We start from the raw sequence: 24,823 nt of genomic DNA on the forward strand, positions 1-24,823 counted from the left end.
ACTATGTACCATACTTAGCAATGATAAAGGGTACAATTCGCAATGAAGAGCTATGACTGTCTGTTCTAGAGATAAATGGGTGTGTCATTCACGAAGCGAGAACAATAGGACTGTGGCTATGATGGAGTAACTGGTACCAGACCAGTCCTCATGCTATAAACAACCATCAAACTGGACAAAAGATACCAAGCAACCATGTCTGGGCAGGCAGTGGACAACAGGTGGGGAGGGGCAGCTGATGAGGGGAGCCTCCCAAACACTCTGGCAGCAATCTGCCCAGGGAAATGTCCCAGCCACGAAATCTAGGTGGTGCCTAGAGGCCACATGAAGCTGAGGAGGCAGAGATCAGAGCGTGGGGGCAGCTAGGGCAGCTGCATCTGTGGGGTGAGCGAGCAGCATGGAGGTTAACTGGGGGAGGGCCTGAAGGCCGCGTCTGGGCTCCCCATCAGTCCTTGTGTGAGGGCTGGGCTGTGCATGCTCAGGACACCACATGAGGTTTACCAGACAGTGACTATAGCAGGGTTAGATGGAACAGATAGGGGAGATCAACCATGATCTGGGGTCCAGCCAGCCCAAACACAAACACCACCTGACAACCCAACACCAGGTGAGATGTCACAATGGTCTTGCAAGGAATAAGGATCACACCTGCGGATAGGGCCTACCCTGGACCTACTGCAACAATGCTAGAGATGGAGCTCTACATGGTCTGAAGGAGAGGCAGAGTTCAGAAGGTGAGTTCTACCACATTAGATGAGCCTGGGAAGGACCCTGGGCTTTCCACGTATCTGCCCTGACAGAGCATAAAGCCAAGCCTCCACAAGTTCAAGGTGAACAGCCAGTAACTGAACTAACTGCCTGCAAGAACAAAAGTAAATATTCTTCAGAGCAAAAGATTAGAATTCTCAGTCTCCATCACGTATCACTTAAAATGTTGAGCACACAAACAAAAAAATTATTAGACATGCAAAGAAGCAGGAATATAGGATCCATAGTCAACTGGGAAAAAAGCAGTAAACAGAAACTGGCCCAGAATGGCACAGATGTTGAACATATCAGACAAAAACTTTAAAGCAGCTATTTAAGTATGCTCAAAAAAAAAATGAAAGAAAACGCATTCAAATAATTATAAAAAACAACTTCCCTGATGAGTGAACAGACAGGAATTACTAGCAGAAAAATGGAGATTATAAAAAAGAACCAACCCAGAACAGCCAACATATTATGTTAGAGGAGAAGAACAAAGTCCAAGGCCTGATGCCACCTGACTTCAGGACCTACTATGAAACTATAGTGGTCAAGACAGTATGGTATTGATGAAAGAAGAGACAGATCAAAGAAACAGCATAGATAGCCCAGAAATAGACCCACATAAATAGAGGCAACTCATCTTTGACAAAGGAGCAAAGGAAACATAACGAAGGAAAAGATACTCTTTTTATCAAGCAGTGCTGGAAAAATTGGACATCCACGTGCAAAAATATGAATCTAGACAAAGACCTCACACCTCTAATTCACAAAAATAACTCAAAATGAATCACAGACCTGAATATAAAACACAACACTATAAAAATCATAAAAAGATAACACCAGACAAAAACCTAGATGACTCTGGGCTTGGCAATGGCATTTAATTTAGTTTTTTTAAGTTTTTTTTAAAGATTTTATTTACTTTTGTGAGAGAGATCATACATGTGAGCAGGAGCAGTGGGAGGGGCAGAGGGAGAAGCAGACTCCCCACTGAGCAGGGAGCCTGATGCAGGACTCGATCCCAGGACCCTGGGGTCATGACCTGAGCTGAAGGCAGATGCTTAACTGACTGAGCCACTTAAGTGCCCAGCAATGACATTTCAGACACAACACCAAAGGCACGATCCATGAAAGAAAGAATTGATAAGCTAAACTTCACTAAAATTAAAATTTTCTGCTCTGTGAAAGACACTGGCAAGAGAATGAAAAGACAAGCCACAGAACAGGAGAAAATATTTGCAGAAGACACATCTGGTAAAGGACTATTAACCAAAATGTACAAAGAACTCTTAAAACTCAAGAGTAAGAAAACAAATGACCTCATTAAAAAATGAGCAAAAGACCTTAACACACACTTGACCAAAGAAGATCAACACACGGCAGGTAAGCACATGAAAAGTGCTTCTGTCATATGTTATCAGGGAAATGCAAATTAGAACAATACTAAGATAATACTATATGTCAACTATACTTCAATAATAATAATAAAGAAAAAAACAGATACCCACTATACACTTGTTAGAATGGCCAAAGTCCAGAACACTGATAATACCAAATGCTGGCAAGGATGTGGAGCCACAGGAACTCTATTCACTGCTGGCGGGAATGCAACACCCTATAGCCACTTTGGAAGACAGCCTGGTGGTATCTTAACAAAACTAAACATACTCTTGCCATGTGTTCTAGAAATTGCATGCTTTGGTATTTACCCAAAGGAGATGAAAATTTCTATCTATACAAAAAACTGTGGGGTGCCTGGATGGCTCAGTCAGTTAAGCATCTGACCCTTGCTTTCAGCTCAGTTCATGATCTCAAGCCCCACGTCAGTCTCTGTGCTGGGTGTGGAACCTGCTTAAGATTCTCTCTTCTCCCTTTCCACCCTCCCCCCAAAATATTGTACATCCGTATTTATAGCAGCTTTATTCGTAATTGCCAAAACTTGGAAGCAACCAAGATGTGTTTTAATAGGTGAATGGATAAATAATAACTGTGATGCATCCAGACAACGGAATATTATTTAGTGCTAAAAAGAAATGAGCCATCAAACTATAAAAGACACAGAAGAACCTTAAATGTGTATTACTCACTGAAAGAAGCCAATCCAAAAAGGCAACGTACTGTATGATTCCAGCCATATGACGTTCTGGAAAAGGCAAAACCAAACCATAGAGACAGCAAAAAAAAATCAGTAGTTGTCAAGGGTCAGTGCTAGAGGAGGAATGACTGGGCAGAGCACAGAGGATTTTTAGGGCAGTGAAAACACTGTGTGTGATATTATAATGGTGGATATATGTCATTATACCTTTGTCCAAACCCACAGAATACACACCACCAAGAGTGAACTTACTGTGAACTGTAGACTCTGGGTGATAATGTTTCAGTGTAGATCTGCCTGGTGTACCAGTTGTCCCACTCTGGTGGGCCCTCGATAATGGGGGAGGCTGTGTACATGTGGGGTAGGGGCAAGGGGCATGTGGGATATGTCTGTACCTTCCTCTCAATTTTGCTGTGAACCTAAAACTGTTCTAAAAAAATAGTCTTTTATTTGAAAAAAAAAAAAAGAAGAGGGGCACCCGGGTGGCCCAGTCGGTTAAGCATCTCTCTTCAGCTCAGGTCATGATCCTGGAGTCCCAGGATTGAGCCCGCATTGGGCTCCATGCTCAGTTGGGGAGCCTGCTTCTCCCTCTGCCCCTCACCCTACTCGTGTTCTCTCTCTCTCTCTCAAATAAATAAATAAAATCGTAAAAAAAAAAAAAAAAAAAAAAAAAAGAACCACAATAGAAAATGTAGAACTGAGCAGTTCGGTAACTGAAATGAAAAACTTGTAGGATAGGCTTAATGGCAGACTGTAAATCATTTAAAAAAAGTCAGCAAACTAGAGGACATATCAATAGACATTATTCAACCCGAAAAACAGAGAGAAGAACATGATTGAAGAAAATGGAACAGAGCCTCAGGGAGTATGGAATGATATCCAACTGTCTAACTTATGGAGGTTCCAGGAGAGTCGGACTACTGAAAACTACAGATGAACAAAACCTTGAAAGCCACCATGGAGTGAGACACATGGTGTGTCTGGGAATAATGATAAGATACGATGAATTCTCATTCGAAACTATGGACACCAGATGACAATGGAACAACACCTTTAAAGTACATGAAGGAAAACAAAACCATCATCCCTAGATTCTTTTTTAAAAAGAGGGTGAAATAGACATTGTTCATAAACAGAAGCTAAGGAATCTTTTCCCAGAAGAACTACACTTCAAGAAATGCTAAAGGGTATTCTTCCAGATAAAGGGAAATAAAACCAGACAGAAACTCGGATCTATAGGAAGAGCACCCGAAATGGTAACAGATGGGTAAATATAAACTCTAGTTGAACAACACGCAGGTTAGGGGTGCTGACTCCCCATGCAGTTGAAAATCCATTTATCACTTCTGATTCCCCCAAAACTACCAATAGCCTACTATTGACTGGAAGCCTTACTGATAACATGAACAGTTAACACGTATTTTGTATGCTGCAGGTATTATATACTGCATATTCTTACAATAAGCTAGAGAAAAGAAAATATTAACAAAATCTTAAGGAAGAGAAAATGCATTTATAGTACTATTCCTCATGTATAAAAAAAAAATCTGAGGGTGCTTGGGTGCCTTAGTCGGTTAAGCATCTGGTTCTCGATTTCAGCTCAGGTTTTGATCTCAGGTTTAACAACTGATAATTTAATGCAAAACCAATAACATTGTAAAATTTATAAGGTGTGTAGAAGTAAAATGTATAACAGCAGCTGGAGAAAGGATGGGAGGGTGGTAAATGGAATCCTTCTAGCATGGAGTTATGACACACTTTGGGGGGAGCGGTGTGGCAACCACTGACTGAGTAGGGCTGGGTACGTCGATGATGTGTACCGTGAGCCTGCAAGTAGCCACTCAGAAGAAAATGACAAGAGCTATATCAAAGAAACCAAGAGAGGAAATAAAATGGAAAACTAAAAAATGCATATTTGATTAACATACAAAAAGGCAGGAAAGGAGTACAAGAGGGTCAAAAACAGAAGTGACAAGTGGGAAACCAATATCAAGATGGCAGACGTAATGCCAGGCACATCAATAATTATATTAAGTGCAAACAGACTAAGTGCTCCAATTAGAAGGCAGAGATTGTCAGAAAGGATTAAAAAGCAAGACTGCCAAAGATGCTTTTTAAATATAAAGAGATGGACATAGGTTGAAAATAAGGGAGACATGCCCCAAAAAGAGGAAACCTGAGAAACTTGGCACTGCTGTATTAGCGTCAGACCAAGCTGACCCCAAGACAAAGGATGTGTTACACCTGAAACTGATGTAACATTCATTGTGTGTCAACTACCCTTCAATTAAAAAAAATTAAATTACTACAATAAAAAAAAAAAGACGTGACAGGAGCTACAGAGGAATATTTCATGATGACCATTCGGCAGGATGTGGTCACCACCTTAAATGCGCATAATGACAGCGCTTCAAAATTCATGAAGCAAAACAGACAGAAAGGGGGAAATAGGCACATTCACGACCACACTCAAAGATTCAAAGACCTCGCTCAGTAACGGGCAAAAAACTGGATGAAAAGATTGGTAGGGATATGGAAGACGTGAATGGTACCAACCACCTTGACCAAGGTTGCGCTGATGGCACACTCCGCCCAACAACTGCGTAACACACGTATTCACCAAGATGTAATGTAGCATGTGCTGGGCCAAACACAAGCTTCAATAAATATCTAAAGGCTGACATTGTGCAGGTTCCTTCACTGACAGCAGAATTAAGCTAGATTAAAGATATCTACAAAATCAACAAATATTTGAAAATTAAATAATTTACTTCTAAGAAACAACTGGATCAAAGAAGAAATCGTCAGGGAAAATAGCAAGTATTTTGAACTGAATAAAAATGAAGACACAGAAATCAAAATTTGTGGCCAGACCCACACAGGCTGGTGAGTTGGCTGGGAGCTGGCTCCCCCACAGCCCATTGGAGGGCCAGGACAAACCCAGAGAAGCACCTAGAACTGTGGGCACCATCAACGTTCAGACTCACACTCTCGGAGGCCCCCACTTGATGTTCCCTAACGGGCGGCCTTTTCAGCTTCTGGAAGGAGTGCCTGAGGAGTAAGAATGCCCGGGCAACAGCCACGGTACAAAAGGGCAGTGATGAGATGCACTCCGTGTGCAAAACCAGCTCTGTGAGATACCCATGCCTGAAGACAAGCTGAAGGCAAAAGATTTTTTTTTTTTTAAAGCTATAAAAAGTAGTAGTATAATCAATCAGAAGAAAGCTGGCATGAACCATATTAATAGTTGGCAAAATAGGCTTGTAGGCAAAAATCTTTCTCAGGGGTAACGAGAGTCACTAAAGTATAAAGGTTCAATTCCCCAGGAAGATGACCATTCTAAACCTGTATGTTCCTAAGCCAGCTTCAAAATGCAGAGGCAAGAACACACAGGATGCAGAAGAAGTTGCCAAAATGTGCCTCGGCACCAGGCTCTCCCCGCCCCTTCCCAAGGCGCCCAGTCACACACACGGTGTTGGGACTGCACGGCCCCCACAGCTGCCCGAGCGCGTGCAGGTAGAGCCATGCACCCAGCAACGAGCACTTCCTTCCCACACACATGTGGAATACTTATGTCAACTGGACTGGCCTCCACATTTCAAAGAGCTGATATCATTCAGACCTTATTCTCCGACCACAACGGCATTGAGTTAGAAATTCCCAAAAATGAAAAAAAAAAAACTGGGGAGAAAAAAAATCAAACATTTGGAAACATAAAAACACTCTGATCAGCTCAGCAGTCAGAGAACAAACAAAAACCGGGTCCCCCCAGAATGAAGATGGTGACATGTCCCAAAGTGGGATGCAGCTAGAGGGCTGAAGACCAGGCTGCAGCTGCTGCTGGGGGGGGGGGGGCGGTTGGCGGAGAACAAGTGGGCGCCGTATCCAGTTCAAGTCAGAGCAGTGGACCAAGCCCAGAGAACATGGGAGGAAGGAAGGGAAAGATCAGAGCAGAAATGATAAAACAGAAAAGGATTTTTTTCCCCTCTTTTCTTTTTTCTCTTTCAAACCGTAAGAGACTCTTAACGATAGAAAAAGATTTTTAAAGATCAACAAAGGTAAGATTGGGGATAAAAATGGGACAGTTTTGTAAATACAGCAGAGTCTACACAATCATTTCAAACAACTAAAAAAGGGTAGTATGAAAATACCTTGAAGGTTTTTATGCCCAGAGAGAAATTCTTAGAAAAAGGCAACTTACAAAAAAAAAAAAAAAAAAAAAATCAAGAAACCTAAATCAGTCCAAGAAGAAAATCAAGCCTTCCTTGCAGAGGAAACACCTGCCCCAGGGGGAAAGAGCAACCATGGCCACTCACAAAACAGACCCCTGCCAGCTTATCCAGAGATCAGGAGAGGAGGGGATGCCTGCCTCAGTTCTGGGTGCCCAATACCCCAACACCATAAACAGAGTGGGGTAACAGGGGAGGGGGTGCAGCTTAGTTTATTGAGAGACAGACCAATGGCTCTGAACGACTCCGACTGAGCCCCACCACACGGAAATGGACAAGCTCTGTGACAGCTTATTTTAAGACTACATGGTTGTTTGGGGCACCTGGGTGGCTCAGTTGGTTAAGCGACTGCCTTTGGCTCAGGTCATGATCCTGGAGTCCCGGGATCGAGTCCCACATCGGGCTCCCTGCTCGGCAGGAAGTCTGCTTCTCCCTCTGACCCTTTCCCCTCTCATGCTCTCTCTCTATCTCATTCCCCCTCTCAAATAAATAAAAAAAATCTTAAAAAAAAAAAAAAGACTACATGGTTGTTTGATATCATAAAAACCAAAAAATGCAGTTCATTAAATTAACTGATTTGAGAATGAAAGCCATGAGTCTGACAGTTCAACGCCTATTCATGATCCAGATTCTTTCCCCACTAGGAGTAGAAGGAGGATCTAATATGATGAGACAGCAAAATATGATGAGACCAAAACCTGGCAGCAAACTTGCACGGTGTCCAACCTGTAGCATGTGCAGGAGGCCCGCTACAGCCCCTGCCTCCGTGAGGCATGGCCTGGGTTCCTGGCCAGTGCAATCAGCACTTGGGCAGCCCCGCAGCGACCCACCCAGGCACCTCCACACCCACCCCGCATCTCATGGTCAGGGACCCCCTCCTACTCTTCCAGGGCTCTGGCCAGTGCCTGGCTCTACCAATTGGTGGACCATGATGCTCAGGCCACCAAGTGGCACACGCTGGAGAAGGAGTGTGGGAGGCGAGGCCACTGTGCATGTGCTCTCATGTAAGGGTGTGCACCTGCCTGAACCCCTCTCCATTCTCATGGACCAGATCAGGGGGGCTGGGAATGAGGACTGATGACCATCACCGTCCCTCCTTTTCTCTTCTGTGGACTTTGCCCCAAGCCCAGGGGTCACCAGGGGACCCCTGGGCTCGGAGCCATGGATTCCCTGGAACCCATGTGGGGCCCTGCTTCAGGGTCACCTCCTTCATGTTCCATCTTTATGTGGATTTGTTAACAGGGAGAAAAGGGCTGCTTTCCAGTCTGCTCTCTGCTGATGATCACCGAGAACCCAAGGCAAGTGGAAGAGGAATGTGAATTTCCATAGTGGCCCCTGAACCATGGTCCTCACATACTGGAAGTGAGTCCAGGGCACAGAACGCCTTCCACACCAGTGTCACCCCCTGGGAGGGGCTAAGATGCCCATTGCTGCCCACAGGGGCAGGAGTGACTCTGGTCCCGAAGCAAAGGCACGAAGCAGGCTCCGCTGGCCGGAATGAAGAGAAGCAGCAACAGAAGCTTTGATGGGGACCTAAACCCAAAGAGGCCTGTCCCTGTCCTAGGCTTGTATTCCCAAGGAGGAGGAGGGACTACAGCATCTGTTCATGGTCACAGTGGCCCAGAGCCTTGCTTGTTCTGCTGTGTTCCTGAGACGCATACGGGGGGTTGAGCTGTGTCCACAATTTGCTTGGTCTCGGGGCCCTGTAGTCTCTTTCCTACCTGTCCACAGGTCCTGCTACTGACCCTTTAGAGGGTGGGGCCTGGGAGAAAGAGGGCAGCAGACACACAGCGAGACAAGGGGACGCCTGGCCAACCAGCCGTGGGCGCAACTCAGGGAAGCGTGGTTGGTCCGACTCCCAGCCCAGGCTGGCTGGGGTGGGGGGCCTCAATATTACTTAAAGGCCTAAAAATACTGCTGGCCGTAAATCAGGCCCTGCTTCAAGGCCATGGGCCCTGCCCAAGTGTGGGAGGAAGGAGCAGGTCTGCACACCACCTGTGTCTGACGACAGCCAAGGCCCAATCCCCTGGAGGCTGGAGGGAAAGCCACCTCTGGAAGGCAAGTGAGTGGCCCAGCATTGCCATGTGCCCCCGAGGCCACGGTGTTCTGAGGAGGGGGGCCGCAGGCTCCCAGTCACTGCCATGGCCCCTGGCCGCACCCATCCTGGATAAGGACCCTCTGGGAGGGATCCCTGGCCACTAGTGGCTCTCACAGCACATGACCTCAGGTGCCAGGAATGTGCACGCGGCGCGGCCGCCATCTGGTTCCCATTACCCACGCTCTGCTGCGGGAAACCTCATCTGCGTCTCTGCTCCCAGCGCCCGCCCGGGAGAGATTGATTTGGGCTCATTAGAGACTCCAGCAGCAGGCTGCGAGGTGAGGCACATCTGTGCCCACGTGGCTCGAGGGCCAGGGCGGGCGGCCACGTCGGAGGGCCAGTGTGGTGCACCGGGGGCCTCAGGGCGAGGATGCCTGTGGATGCCAGTGGGCGCCGGCCCCTGATACTTCCTTCTCAGAGGCCTTGCGCGTCACAACCTGAAAATCTCCAGGGCCTCTGGGGCCAACTCTGAACCTGACATGCAGCCGTTCTCAGTGGCCGCACTCAGCGGGAGGAACACTGTCCTCCTGCTTTGATGTGCACTGCTGAGTGGGGCCCCAAGCCCGGCATAACACCATCACGTAACCACCACGTCCACTCCACAATGCCTGGCTCCCCTTCTGCTTTAACTTTCAAATTCATTAATAATCCTCTGTGCTTTAACTTTTCAGTTCATCAGTACAGTAAAAGTTCATCTCTGGACTGGAAAATGCCCCATAAATTTAAGTCTTAAGTTCCAGCAGCTGTTTCCCGAACAAGCCAGCAGAGAGCAGGCAGATCTGGGCCAGGTCAGCAGGAGGGGACCCTTCCAGGGTCCTCTCCACAATATTCAAGAGCGCCCGGTACCCCTGGGGGTACTGCAGTCCAGGGTGGGGTTCTCAGGGAAGCCACCCGAGTCTTCAGCCTTTTGCAAGGTCAGGCTGATGAAATTCAAGCCATGGCAGGATGGAGCACTGGACCCCACAGTGGGAAGGTGGAGGCCCTGCCTGGTCCCCACCAGACTCGAGGAGCAGGAAGGAGGGGTGCAAGAGCCTCCAAGGCCTACCTGGCTGGGCTTGACACCAGTGAGGTGCCCTCCTCTGGTGAGGACATGAAGACCCATTACCAGACTGGCTCTGCCCCAGTCTTAAAGATGACAGCCATCATGACGACATTCACTCCCATCCCCACTCAGGTCTACCATTCCAAGGCCTTGAGACCCTTCCGCTGGGACAGAGGCATGAGAAGCTCTGCTCCGCCACAGCCAGGCCTGGCCTCATTTGGAAGCCTGGCTAACCCCCCTTCCCCTGGGGCCTCCATGGGCTCTCTAAGACAAAAGAAGGACAGAAGGACAGATGGGTAGTTGGCTTTACTGTAGTCAGCCATGTACTGGCACAAGCTGATCTGCTGGGGAGGAGCAATGCTAAGGAAGCATAAATGTGTACCCTATCCCCAAATGTCACCTGTGATCCACTTTCCCTCTCTTGCTGGGCTCTGGCCGGCTGCTCCCCACCCTCAGGTTCCTGCTCAGATCCCACCTGGAGAGACACCTGGCAGCCTCACACCAGGACAGTAGGCAGTTCTGCCCTGCTGACGCTGGCCACTTGCTCTGGCTTTCACCTTTGTTCTCAGACAGGATCCTTCTTTTTAGGATGCCAGTCCCAACTCCAGCTTCAACATGAAAGGGCCCCCTCCCAGGTCTCCCTCCGCCTGAGCTGTGTCCGTCTCTGGGCCTCCAAGTCCGTCACCATTCCCTCCAGCACCCTGCCGCCTGGCTCCTTCTCAGCCTCCGTCTTCCCCAGGACTCCTCACCCGCCACGTGAGACCCCTGCCCCAGCTGTCCTCACTCTGTCCCTCTTTCGGGATGACCGGGTGGTGAGGCCCCACCCCGGGGTGGCACCCAGGATGTGTGATGCCTGCTAGGCACCACAGCATGCCCTGATTTTCCCCAGGGGCCCGCCCTTCCCCTCTCCAACCCATATGCCTCAGGGGCTTGGTGGTGCCTGCCCAGGGCTTCTTCCTCTGGCTGTGAGGGTCCAGGCTGGGCAAATGTGGGGTGAGGCAGGCTTGCCAGGCTAGTAGGCAAGGCTTTACCACCCGGCGTGGGGAGATGCCTTCTCCACCGCAACTCCTGCAGAGAAGGGCACTCCTGCCCTCCAGCACTCCAGGTGAGGCCAAGTGCCAAGCCTCTGCTGCTTCTGCTGGCAGTCTCCCTGAGGGCCACACATTTCCCAACCGGGGCCCTGTTCCCCCACCAGACCCAGGTTTACAGCACTGCCCTCCCATGCAACTTCCACTCGCTAGTCAAGTGGCCAAGTCTCAGCCTCCCAAGGCTTCCTGGCTAATAGGGACTCCTCGGCCACCCCAAGACACCAGAGTGCACCCAGGCCACCCTCTGGGGGCCAAGAGGCATCACACGTCTGTCTCATCCCCTGTGACCTGCAGCCCCCCAGGGACCTGCCCTAGTGTGAGGCCTGGACAGGAGGCTCCCCCCCGCAACTTTACTCCCCAAGTTCAAAACAGGGCCGAGGGTACAGGCTGGGCCACTGCATGCTGAGCACCAGCCACAGGCCCAGACCTGGCCCCAAGTGCTCCACGAGCCATGTGGGAAGGGAAAGTCCACTGAGACCTCATGGGAAGGTTTCCAGCAACACCCCGCTCCAGCCAGAGGCCTCACACCCCTTCCCTACTGTGGTGAGCAGAGAGGAACCACTTTCCTGGGGTTGGCCTGCAGACTGCCCTGGGGGCGTGACTCCGTGGATTTCTCCACACTGGGTTGGTTTTTGTTGATTAATCAGTTCCTTACTGACCGAATTCCTCTGAGTTTTTGCAAATGGACTTGCCTACTCCTGGACTCTACATGCCTTTTCTCTAGATGGACAAGACGTGACTGCTGTTAACCCGAGGTCTGAGAGAAACCCAAACCATGTGAACGGTTCACAAACGCCCACGCCCCCTTCTTCCTGCACCGGCCCCGCGGACAGGCTGGCCTGCACCCCGCCTTGCAGTGATTAATTAGCCAGGGATCTGCAACAACTCCTCTTCATGCCTAAATATTGTTTCAGCCTATCAGACTGTTAGTGCAAAGCAGGATAAATGACACCTCGGGTCTGGCGCACTGACCTGCAGGGCCTGCTGCTCATCCAGGCTCCAGACAGCCAGCGCCTTCTCCGCGGAGCCCGAGACGCCCCTGGCCTTCTGGGAGTCAAAGTCAAAGCCCATGACGGGCTCCGGGTGGCAGGCGACGCGGCTGCACACCTTCCGCTCAGAGACGTCCCACAGGGCCACCGATCCGTCCTCATAGCCAGCCAGGAGGAGTGGGCGGGGACTGGAGTCGGCCTGCGGGGACAGCACAGCAGTCAGCTCCCGAAGGCTCCTGGTAGGTTTTGGGGGAAGAAGGGGCTCCAGAGAGGGGCGGCCTCTCCCACCGGGCCTTGGGGGTGGCCCAGCCAGGGAGCTATTCGCCGTGCTCCCTGCACGGCAGTTAACAATTCAGAGGCTCTGCATGCCCCCCGACAGTGGACACCAGTGGCACCGGGCTGGCATGGGCCAGTGCTGGGGCGCTCCGAGGACTGAGACTGGAGGCCACGGAGCCCGAGGTCAGCCTGCGCGGCCCCCCGCCTCACACTGCCATGCCGCTGCTCACCAGCCCGGCCGGGTGCTGCTGCTGCTTCCTGCCTCCTTTCTGCAGGCTGAGACTTGCGGCCACCCCTTCGTGAGGCCGGTCACCTGTCTAGAACTGCCAGCCAAAGGAAATCGCGAGCTCCATCTCCATGAAAAATGAACTTTCTGTGCTTTGTCAACGTCGCCGCGGAAGCCCCCCACCCCCCCAGGCCTGGTGAGTCGCCAGGGCGCTGACTGGTGTGAGCCGAGCTCTGCCGGCCCTGAGTTATTGTGATGAATGAGGATGCGGGTCAGAGGGCTCCGCACCCGGGACAGACGCCTCGTTTATCTAGCCTCGGCAACCACTCCAGGGGAGCACCGCGGGATTCCGTGTCACCCCGGCACTGAGAGCGGCAGCCCCGTGCTTGGTGCCCAGGCTCCAAGACAGGGATCCTGGTTGCTTCTGGGGCAAAGCACAAGCCAGCCTATGCCTTTTGCTCTTCTCTCGCCTCTGCATTTCCTGCTGAGCTGCCTGGGGTTGGCATCACTCAAGTGTCAGAAATAACTGAGCACATCCCCTCCCCAGTGAATTTTCCAAGAGCCAGGAGCTCAGCTGAGCCCCGGGGAACTCTGGGCCTGGCCCCCAGCCTCTGGATGGTCAATGGTAAGAATGGGATCCTGGCGGTAGGGGGTGGGGTGGGGAGGGGGAGGCTGGTCAGCGAGGCTGCCTCCTGGGTCACCGGTAACTCCCAGAACAGTCCCCTGCTGGCAGCAAGGCTGGCACTGAGCAGGGTGCCTGGGCCTCACTGGTCGTGGGCTGACAGGGACAGACAGCACCATGGAGGCCCTCCTCGCCCACCTGCTGGAGCTCCTGTTATGAGCTGTGTGGGTGCTTCCATCTGCCCAGAGGGGCTCAAGGCCCAGATGCCTCTCCACAATATTCAAGAGCGCCCAGAAAGAACTTTTGCTCAGCTAAGCAAGGTGACCAGGTTTAGCCAGAAAGCACCAGGTCATGTATCTAATGAGTGGATACCACATCTTCCACACACGGAAGCGGGGCTCTCTCTGTGCATCAGAAGGGGAAACTGAGGCTTTAGGGTGTGGTGTATGTCACCAGGGCCCTGGTTAGTGAAGGGAGCCAGGGGGAGCCTGATGCAGACCAGCTCTTTGATCAGAAGGAGATGGCAGGCCAGAAGATGGGGAGGACACAGTCACCAAGGCCTGCCCACAGCCCAGGGAATCCTCCCAGGCCAGAGCTAGCCTCGAGGTCGTCTCCTGCACATCCCCGGAAATGGCCTCTACACCTTTTCTGATGGTAATAGATGTTCATACAAAGAAAGGCTCCTTAGCTTCACTTAGCCTCTGGCAGCCTGTGCCCCTCCCTCCCTGGGGCCTCTTGCAGGCTGATTGCGCCGCCCCCCTTCCCCCCCCCACGCCCCCCGACTTCCATGGGCCCGACTGGGCAAGCAGTCAGGATATGGGCCCTGTGACCATGAACCCTGTGTGCGCACAGTGCCTGCTGATGCCTGCCATGGAAGGGCCAAGGCTGCGAGCAGCTGAGCGTGGTCACTGCCTCCGTCTGGTCTCCCGTGCGAGGCCATCAGTGTTGGTACGCTTTCTCTGTAGTTTTGTAACGGGGAAGAGCTCCATTTTGGTATCTTTCAAGTCACCCGATTGGAAACTATTTGTGTGGTATAAAATTATTTATACGGCTTTTCTCCAGACATGTACAGACTGCTTTAAGAAGTGGTCAGGCCCTCTGCTCGGGTACCTCCTTTCAGGCAGCTGTGCTTCTCCAGAAGGGGCCTCCCCCCTTGAGCAGCCAGCCATATCTGGACCCTGCTGAGAGGGCGAGAGCCAGGTGAGAACAGCCCAATGCTCTGTTTGTTGGCTGACCAGGCCAAACCCCGAGGCCAGACCTGCTGGGCCCCACCTTAGAGGTCAGCTCTGAGGAACTCACCTGGGGCCCACTTGGGTCTCTTCCCTTCAGGGCAGTGATCGGTCTTGTCACCTGCTTCCCATCCACCCTGCCTCTGCCCAGCCTCTTCCGGACCCCCTGCCCCCAGGGCCCTGCTCCTCTCCAATCCCCTGGGCACATTCCTCCCACATCTGGGGCTCCTCCCAGTGCCAACACATTGGTTTTGGTCTGTCTCTATAGCCCAAGTCTGCATCATGCCTGTGGTCTCTGGGTTCTGAGCATCTCGGCTCGTTCAGAGGCTGCGTGCTACTCAGCCACCTATCAAAGTGCCACAGGGTGGCCAGATCAGGAGCCAGACTGACCTGCAGGGGCCCACCTCATTGTTGCCAAGGGTGACCAAGTGCTGAGCTGCAGCCCTGATGGTTGCTGCTCCCCAGCTGTGCTGCCGGGCCCCTGTGGCCCCCAGTGACAGGCGGCACAGGCAGAACGGTGGTCTCATGGTCTCAGGCCTTTGGTGACAGGCTGATCTCCATGGGGTCAGGACCTGAAGTTGCCACAAGGACTCGCTTTGTGTCTTCTGTCTCTGGGCATGCTGACTGGGAGGGACTCCAGCAGGCAGGCCCCGCCTACAGAACCTCCTGGGACCAGTCCTGTGGTGGGAGCTCCCAGCTCACTAGAGGGGACCCTAGGCCCAGGGTCTGAAAGCCTGTTCTCAGGGCTGCTGTGATCGATATTCCTGACCTTTTATGTGATAATCATCCTAACAATGCAAGTCAGCCACTTTGAAGAGCAAAACAAGAATATGGGGTGCTTGGGTGTCTCAGTCTGCCTGCCTTCAGCTCAGGTCTTCATCCTCAAGTCCTGAGGTGGATCCCCTTGGTGTGGCGCTCAGCAGGGAGTCTACTTTCTCCTCTCCTCCCTCTGCCCCTCCCCACCACTTGTGTGTGCAAGCTCTCTCTGAGTGTTTTTAAAAATCTAAAAAAAAAAAAAAAAAAAAAAGAATATGGGGCACCTGGTTGGCTCAGGCAGTTAAGCGTCTGCCTTTGGCTTAGGTCATGATCCCAGAGTCCCGAGATTGAGCCCCACATCGTCAGGCTCCCTGCTCAGCGGGGACTCTGCTTCTCCTTCTCCCTCTGCCCCTCCCCCTGTTTGTGTTCTCCCCCTCTCTCAAATAAATAAAATCTAAAAAAATATGAAAAAAGAAGAATACATCTGAATGTTTCAGTGAGAAAAACCATGTCAGGCCCCTCTGCCACACTCATATTAATAAACTACAACCTGGACCTTCAGGTTTGGAGAGAAAAAAAGGACATTTCAAATTAATGTCAACTCTTTTTTAACAGAAGGCTTTGCGTTGGATCTGTATCAACTAACAAAAACTCGATTTGTCCTTCTGTCAACTATATTAATTACCTTAACAAGTTTGTACATCCCATTTCTACACATTTTTCTGCTGGAATTTTTACATGATTACGCAACGACAATGTTTCCAGGGAGCAGAGTGGGAGCGGATGCAGCCACGATGCCCTGCCAGGGAGTGTGAGCGCCACGCCTCAGCCCCAGGCATCCCAGCCTCGGGCTGTTCCCCGCCACAGACCTGCAGGTGCCCGGAGCACTGCCATTCAGGCGGCTCTCTTAGAGGCTCTCTTAGAGGCCCCACCCACTCAGCTCGCTGTGGGCAGCAACAGGACACCACAGAATCAGCTTATCAGAGATTTCCAACTGGAAACAAATTCCAATTGGAATGTTCTCAGTTAAGAAATTGCATAGGGGGAAACCAATGGCAAGAAGGCTCAGGTCCCTGGAGGGACAAAAAGCGTGGGGCAAGGTCTCTGGGGGTGCCTGTTGGCCCCACAGACATCTCTAAAGCGCCCAAGCCCATCTTGTGAAAAGTTCAAACAAGCAGTGTGGCACGAGGCAGGAATCACCTCTTCCCGATCTCAGGCAGGCTCAGGGTAGCTGCCAGAAGGTGCTGGTGAACTGAACAGAGCTGGGAAAACGGCCTATAAGCAGCGCTCCCCAGGGCAGGCACTGGTCAACGACCTGTCCACCACGGTCTCCGCCACGGCAAAGATGCTGCCTACAGTTCTTTCCAAGTGAACACACCAGACCATTTGCTTTGTTGCCCCAAACACCAGCAGCCCTGAGAAGCAGAAGCGTACACTTTGAGCCAGTGCTGTCCCCTGTGGCCAGGAGGAGGCTGTGCCTTGAGGAGGGACCGGGCTTCTAGTAGAGGCAAGTGGGTGGGCCCAGGAGGATCCCTCCTAAGGCCTCACGCTTGGCCTTGGAGCTGAACCCCATCCTGCCAGGACTCAGGCGTGTGGCCCACTTCCTGGTCCCAGGTTTCAGCTGCCAGCCCCAGGAGATGCCTTCTGACCCTCTCTAATCAGAAAGAGTAGAAAGAAAGAAGGAAATGGCTATGAATCAGAAATGCCAGGGGCGCCTGGGTGGCTCAGTCGTTAAGCATCTGCCTTCGGCTCAGGTCATGATCCCGGGGTCCTGGGATCAAGCCCTGCATCAGGCTCCCTGCTCTGCAGAAGGTCTGCTTCTCCTTCTTCCAGTCCCCCTGCTTGTGTTCCCTCTCTCGCTGTGTCTCTCGCTGTCAAATAAATAAATAAAATCTTAAAAAAAAAAAAAAAAAAAGAAACGCCAAGTGTGGCCGTAGGGAAAGTCAGTGTTAAGCCCACTCCTGCCTCTGAGGCAAAGAAGTAACAGAAAGTAATCCAAGCAAAGCAGGGGCCGGGCTGGCTTGCAGGGTTAGTCAGCATTTCCCTCCTAGCCCTGTGCAGGGCCGCACGCCGGTGTGCAGAGAGGGAAAGGAGTTCGCAGCCCTCCGCTGACCCAGCTGTCCCTCCTCACTGCACGGGCAGGAGGGTACCGTGCGGGGGACAGCATAAGCCAGACCTGCCCCAGGCAGTTTGTAGAGCGGCAGCAGGAGCCGGTGGGGACACCGAGGCTGTGGAAGGCAGCGTGCACATGCACTCCCAGGGGGCTAATTGTCCTTTGGTTTGATGAAAAACCAAATCCTGAATGGGGCATGATTCACGGCCCAGAAGGCGTGGCTGGCAGGGCGTGGTTGGCGTGCGCTGGGCCTTACCTGCCACAGCTCCAGGCACATGGGCATGCCCGGCTTGGCATCTGCCTCCGGCTTCAGGGTGCACACTGACGTCTTGGATGGCATCTCCAGAATCTGAACCTGACAGTAAGAAAACAAGTTGATTTGGGCCGGCGCCAAGTCGAGCCTGTGCTATACAAACAAGAGACTTTTAAGGCGATTAGCCAAGGCTGCTGCGAGTTTCTGTCTGCTCCCCGGAGGAACCTGGGAGCTGAGCCTCCTAATTAGGCCGCACAGGCTCGTGGGCTCAGGCACTGCTGGGCATTGTGAAACTCACACGTCATTTCTAAGTGACCGGCATGTCCCTCTAACCAGCATCACCACCTGGCTGGCAGCTGCCTCCGGCCCCTCCCAATTTTACCTCTTCACTGAGCAGGAGGTTGGCTTGGCACAGACTCAGTTTGCCCATCCTCCTGATCTCTGCCCCCTCTCTCCTGATGTGGGCTTTCACGTGAACAACTCTGAACTATCTCAGGTGCATCAAATGGTTTACAGAAGTGCACGGGACGGGGCGGGGGGGGGGGCCCTGCGAGGCTCCATCGATTAAGCATCTGCCTTCGGCTCAGGTCATGATCCCAGGGTCCTGGGATGGAGCCCCGCGTCGCGCTCCTTGCCCAGAGGAGCGCCTGCTTCTCCCTCTCCCTCTGCCTGTGCTCTCTCTGACAAACAAATAAATAATCTTTAAAAAAAAAAAAAAAAGTGCACAGGGAACCCCTGGGGACCACCAGCAAGCCTAGGAAATGAACATGGTGTGCACCAAGCGGAACTCTGTTTGGGGCCTGACTGGTCCCAGCACCCCGCACCTCTCTACTGGGCATCACAGCTGTGTTCTGCATCACCTGAAAATGCAGGTGCAGGCCCTCCTGTGCCCGGGCTGGAAGATGTGTCTTTCTGGTCCACACAGCCAGGTCACACTCAGGCCTGTCTACCCGAGCTGGGCCCAGCTCTGCCCCACACCATCTACAGGGGACAGCTGCAGCCACAAGGAGCAGGCTTGGGCACTAGAGCATTGCAGACCAGAAATGGGCCCCCAGCCATCTGCATCCCTACTGCCTCATCTCCCTCATCCACCAAGCAGGGACAAGGGCGCCCCCTCCTGTGGTGCTTGGAGGTGGAGGGGATTCCGTGTGAAGCAGCTCTACTGCTCCATGATGGGGAGGCTCAACAAGCCCTTGGCTCCCCTTGATACAGGCGAGAGGGGCTGTACTGATAATGTCACAACAATGTGCAGCCATTGTGGAGCCACACATCATCCCTGGCCAACAAGAGGACATCCTCCGGTTTGCAGATGAAGTCTGAGGTGCAGAGGGGATAGGTGCTGTCTGCCGCCCAGTGAACTGAAGGCATGTGGGTCTGAGCTGGGCTGCTCTTAACTACCCCACGTGGGAGAACTGGCCCAAGGCCTGAGATTAAGTCCTGAGTGGGAGTCCCAGATCTGCTACCTGCACGCTGGGTCTGTCTGAGGGCACACAGCAGGCAGGGTAGAAAGCCAGTGTCACGGCCTGGTCCTCTCAGCTGTGGGCCTGCTTGGGGGTGGCACCCCCACAGGCTGAGGCTGGGGGGGCCTTCTGGACAGGGCTCTCACCAGAGGCCCACACAGTATCCTAGGGGAGGGGCTCAGCATTGCAGAGTACGTACACGTCCCCACCAACAAGCACGCACATATGTACGCACATGCAGACAGGCCCCCCGACTGTCTGCTGGGCCTGCAGGATCAGTGTCCATGCCAGCCACGGCAGCCCTCCCTGCTCACAAAGGAGACAGAAAAGACCCTCAGTGACGTGAGTGGTTATTACTGTCATGAAATAAGAGGCTGCTAGAAGCAGCAGCCCCTGGAACAGCAAAGATGCTCAAGAAGCTCTAGCAAAATAAAAAGAAATGCAAGAAAAGTCACATGACAACCAAGACACAGTGGTACCTAAGTATGGCCCAGAAGTAAGCAGAAAACCAAGGAGATGAGGAGGGGGCTTTCGGAGCCCTTGTGTCCTTGGCACAGTGACTCAGTTTCAGGCTTATTGCTTGACAATCGGCTGTAGACACTATGGGAAGCCCATGAGCCCTGGTCAGGGCACGCTCACCCCAGACGCCCCACAGAACAGAGAAAGAGACGCTCCTCTCGGTCGGGACACCTCGGCACCCAGCCCAGGCAAGTGCAAAGCTGCAGAGCTGCCATCTGTGTGAAGGCAGAGGGAGAGGGAGAAGCAGGCTCCCTGCTGAGCGTGGGGCCTGCTTAAGATTCTCTCGGAGCAGTTAAGCATTTGCTTTTGGCTCAGGTCATGATCCCAGGGTCCTGAGATCGAGTCCTACATCAGGCTCAGCGGGCAGCCTGCTTCTCCCTCTGCCTCTGCTCCCCTTGCTTGTGCTCTCGTTCTGTCAAATGAATAAATAAAATCTTTAAAATTTTTTTAAGCTTTTATTTATTTATTTGAGAGAGAGAGAATGAGAGATAGCACGAGAGGGAAGAGGGTCAGAGGGAGAAGCAGCCTCCCCGCTGAGCAGGGAGCCTGATGCGGGACTCGATCCCAGGACTCCAGGATCATGACCTGAGCCGAAGGCAGTCGTTTAACCAACTGAGCCACCCAGGCGCCCTAAAAAAAATTTTTTTTAAACAGGAGCATCTGGGTGGCTCAGTCGTAAGGCATCTGCCTTCAGCTCGGGTCATGATCTCGGGGTCCTGGGATCGAGCCCCACATGGGGCTCCCTGCTCAGTGGGGTGTCTGCTTCTCCCTCGGCCTCTGCCTCTGCCCACAACTTGTGCTCTCTCTCTCTCTAATAAATAAATAAAATCTTTTTAAAAAATTAAATTCAAAAATAAAAATATTCTCTCTCCTTCTGCCCCTCCCCCACTAAAAAATTAAAAAAAAATTAATATAAAAATTTAAGATATAAAAAAAAAAGATGTTGCCTGGGTGGTTGGGGAGCTGGGGGGAGAAGCCACCCTGACTGCTTGCATGTGCTGGTGGGGAGAGGGATAGCAGAAGAAACAGATGTCACTGGACACAGTGTGCACAGGCCCACACCCTGGATGGCCTGGCACAAGGGCGCACAGGTACAGTGAGGGATGGCCTCTCCCAATCTGTGGGCCCAGGAAGATCCCTCTGGTGGTGTGAGTGAGGAGGGGCGTGAAGGCAAGGTGATCAGGTAGGGGTGAGTCACCCTGCAAGGCAGCTTGGGAAGGAGAAGGGGAAGACCAGGACAGCCCTGAAGCCTGAGCAAGACACTGTGGGAGGAAGCGTGAGTGGTGGCACCCACAGCCACATCCTGGGTGCAGGAGAGTGGGCAACCCAGGGCCCGAGGACCAGGGCAAGCCCAGGAGCCGCTGTGGGTCCAAGGAAGAGCTCTGGGCTCTGGCAAGGCCCTGGACGCCTGTGCTCGGAGCATCCTACAGACACCAGTGTGCTTTCCATCTGGCACTCAATTGCAACCTCTGTTTCCTGAAGGTAAAATGTTTGGTTTGGGCAAGTGTGGCCACCCAGATGGTCGAGCGGGGTGGGAGCGTGTCCTCCCCAGGCATTGTCTGGGCACAGGCCAGCGATGCTTTTCTAAGCAGATTCAGTCCAGGCAGATTCCAGGTGGGAACATGGAAAACCACCATTTTCCCAGGATATCCCAGGTCCTTCGACTGGCTGCTCCTGAAAAACACAGACGTTGCCTGCACTGGCGGATAGGGAGCCAGCAAGTCGGCTCGGAACACCTTGAGCAGCACATGCGGGGTGTCTGGGGCCAGGCCCCAGGGAAGCCAGGCCCCAGGGAAGCCAGGAAGGCCTGGAGTGGCTAGGAAGGGGAGGGCCGCACATGGCACCCCCCGCCCCGGAGGGAGGGCTGGGCTCCATGGCTTGCAGCACAGGAGCAAGGCTTGGCGCTGCCTGGCCCCGGCTGTCCAGGAGGAAGCACACCCCTCTCTTTTCACATTAATAAAACTTCTAACAGGTTTTTGGCAAATTGGCAAGAAAAGCGTATGTAGCTCCTAATTGGTGATTTAAACGCAATCATGAACAAATAAATGCCTGTTCCTCTCTCATTATTTATGAACTGAATCTGCTTTAAGACAAACGAGTCTTCTTGGGTAGGGGCCAAACCTTGCTGTGCACACGGGGCCCCATGTCCTTGCCCAGCGCCGCCTGCTGTGCAGCCTCTTGGGGCCGGCAGGGAACACGGGGAGCCATGCGCGAGGGTGGCAGACAGGAGGCTCGCTCTCCCTGCATGTGTGTGCCCCCAGCCCTCCCTGCCCCATGCTCAGAGCCCCTGTCCACCACCCCCCCTCGGCCCAGACCCTGAGCAGCTATGCCCCCACACTCACCAGGCCTGTCCAATCGCTGCTCCTGGGTTTCTTCTTTAATTTCCCTTCAGCTCCCCAAGCGCTGGCCCCTCCTGCCACACTGTCACCCTCTACCTTACTCTCCACCCTTGCTTCCCCACCACCTGTTCCCATGTCCTGGGCACTGCTTCCCTTGGTGGACTCTGCCTCTTCTGCCTCTGCGGGTGTGGACACGCTGTCCAGCCTGACCAGATCCCCGTCACCAACCACTGCTGGCCACTCTGGCCTGAGCTCCATCTGACGGTCACCTCCGAGGCTCCATCACGCCCACCTGGAGCCCCATTCTCTGAGTTCCCCTGCTCACATGCCCCCTCTGTTCTGCGCTTACTACCCCGGTGGCAGCCTTTACCCCCAGCACCCCAGGTCTGACTGAGGCCTCTCATGCCAGAACCCAGTTCAGCTCCCCAGAAGGCTGCCCCTGCTGCCCCAGACTTCCCCAAGGCCTTGATTTCTCTCCCACCACCTCCTGCTGGCCTGCCCGGGACTTCCCTCCATGCGTACCTGCTCCTAAGTCCTCGGAGGACCTCCCCAGGCAGTCTCTCCCCCTGCACTCCTCATGCCATGCAGTACTGGGTGCTGGGGCCTGCCTTCCTGACTCTCGCCACCAGCCACCCCACAGGTGGCCAGACCGAGGCCACTGGAGTTGCAATCCGGCACTCTGTGGGGCTCCTGTGGCGGGCACAGCATTCCTGTAACAGGTGCTTAGGATGAGCACGCCCATTTAGGGGAACCAAGTGCAAGTAGCTTGTGGAGCCAGGCACCACGTGGGCTGGTACTCACCTCGTCACTACCTCCCCCTGGCATGGCCAGCATCCAGCGCTCCGGACCCCTGGCTAGGACGGAGCTCCTGCAGAAGCCCATGCTCTCCACGGGCACAGAGTCCACGATGGCGTTTCTGCCCTCTGCCAGGTCCCATAGGCGCAGCTTCAGGTCCCGGCCCTGACTGCCAAACCAAGAGGAGACAGGCCGTGAGCCTCCCAGGTGAGCAGACTGGGTGTCCCACCTGGACAAATGCTGGCGTGCCGGGGGGGGTGGGGCCAGCCTGATACCGAAGGAAGGCAGGGGACACCGTCCAGAGAGGGACCCAGATGGTATTGCTTACCTGGCTGGCACACCTCAGCCAAGGAAGGGCTTTGCATCCAAGATGCCTGATGCTGACACATTCATGGGCTATCCCAAGGAGGCACCGTCAACCAGGTTCCAGGGAGCTTTGCGACACATGCCCCATGACCAGCCTCCTGTGCTCTTCCTGCCACTCCCCATGCTGCCAAAGTGTGAGCTCACCCTCCTCCTTCCCTCTGTGAATTAACTGTGACAGCCCAGCAATCCCACCCTCACACATTTTCCCAAGTGAATTTAAAACCTATATTCACACAAAAGCCTGTACACAAATGTTTACAGCAGCTCTGCTCCTAACTGCCCAAACCAAACTGGACGCAACTCTTCAGTAGGAAGCTGGGGAACCAGCCGTTGTGCATCTGCACCACAGAATTCCACTCACCAGCAGAGAGGGACAAACTCGGACGCATGCTACAACCTGCAGGAATATCAGATGCGTTCTGCTAAGCGAGGGAAGTCAGAGCCAAAAGGCCACCTACGGCATGATTCCCCTGGTGGGACATTCCGGGGGCGGCATGATGGCACGTGGAGGAATGGGGCCGCCGCCCAGAGGGGGCAGCACAGAGGCTCTGCAGGGTGCTGACTGCCCTGTGTAGCCCTGGGGCGGCACTGACGTGATGGTGGACATCATCAAGCCCACAGAACCACTGCACAAAGAGTAAACTTTAGTGTGTATACTTTAAGAAAACAATCAGGGTGTCAGGCTCCCAAGATGTACTGCAGACTGTGACAAATGTCTGGCACACCGCACCCAAAGGGAGGGCAGATAGGAGCCGACTGCGGCATTGTGGAAAAGTGTGTTCACCCGATACTGCCAAGTTAAAAGCAAAATACCTTTAAGAGACATCAGACCCCAGGTGGTCAATCTGTATCCTAACCCTCAAATGGCTCGGCCTTGGCACACAGCGATGCTGCCCACCTAACCACTAGGCCTTCCCAGCCACTGTCAGGGGACTCCTAAGCCCACCACCTCCTCCATTTACGAGATGCTATCCTACAGGAAGAATGGGCGTTTCCCTCTCCTTCCGTTCTCTCTGTTCCCATCAGTTTGGACTTAACGTGTTCTGTATTACTCAGTGGGTTGTCATCTACACTTCCCATTATTTACTTTTGTGCTCAAACCATCCCAGATTGGCCAATGGGACCCCCTTCGAGCTGGCTCGGAGTCCTTCTGACACGTGTCCATCAGCAAGAAAGTCCAGACCCGGAATCATTTCTCCAAGGAATTCTTGTTCCTTCCAGTGCAGAGAGAGATTTGCAAACCAAGATCTCGGTTCTGGTGTGCTCATTGTTGTGAGGTGCTGCTGCCGCAGGGCCCTCTCGCCAGAGCCAGGAAATACACACACACAGTCACACAAACGCACCTCTGTCACACACACACGCAAACACACCTCACATACAGACACAGCCCAGCTCACACGCAAACACACCTCACACAGTCACACAAACACCTCTCACACACACACGCAAACACACCTCACATACAGACACAGCCCAGCTCACACGCAAACACACCTCACACAGTCACACAAACACCTCTCACACACACACGCAAACACACCTCACATATAGACACAGCTCACTCACATGCAAACACAC

General features: G+C 52.9%; 1 protein-coding gene across 2 annotated transcripts in view; it reads right to left on the reverse strand.

Moving 5' to 3' along the window:
• The window catches only part of GNB1L (G protein subunit beta 1 like), a 66,616-nt gene that overhangs the window by 9,533 nt on the left and 32,260 nt on the right, over positions 1–24,823 (reverse strand). For both annotated transcript variants that reach the window (XM_025858000.2, XM_025858003.2), the window contains exons 4-6: positions 22,886–23,048; positions 17,770–17,868; positions 12,275–12,490 (exon numbers count right to left, since the gene is read on the reverse strand). In XM_025858000.2, the coding sequence (XP_025713785.1) occupies positions 12,275–12,490; positions 17,770–17,868; positions 22,886–23,048 (478 nt within the window). The remainder of the gene's footprint in view (positions 1–12,274; positions 12,491–17,769; positions 17,869–22,885; positions 23,049–24,823) is intronic.

Source organism: Callorhinus ursinus, unplaced genomic scaffold (assembly GCF_003265705.2).
Source record: "Callorhinus ursinus isolate GAN/ISIS: 27379988/994484 unplaced genomic scaffold, GSC_fseal_2.0 scaffold115, whole genome shotgun sequence".
Lineage (NCBI taxonomy): Eukaryota > Metazoa > Chordata > Mammalia > Carnivora > Otariidae > Callorhinus > Callorhinus ursinus.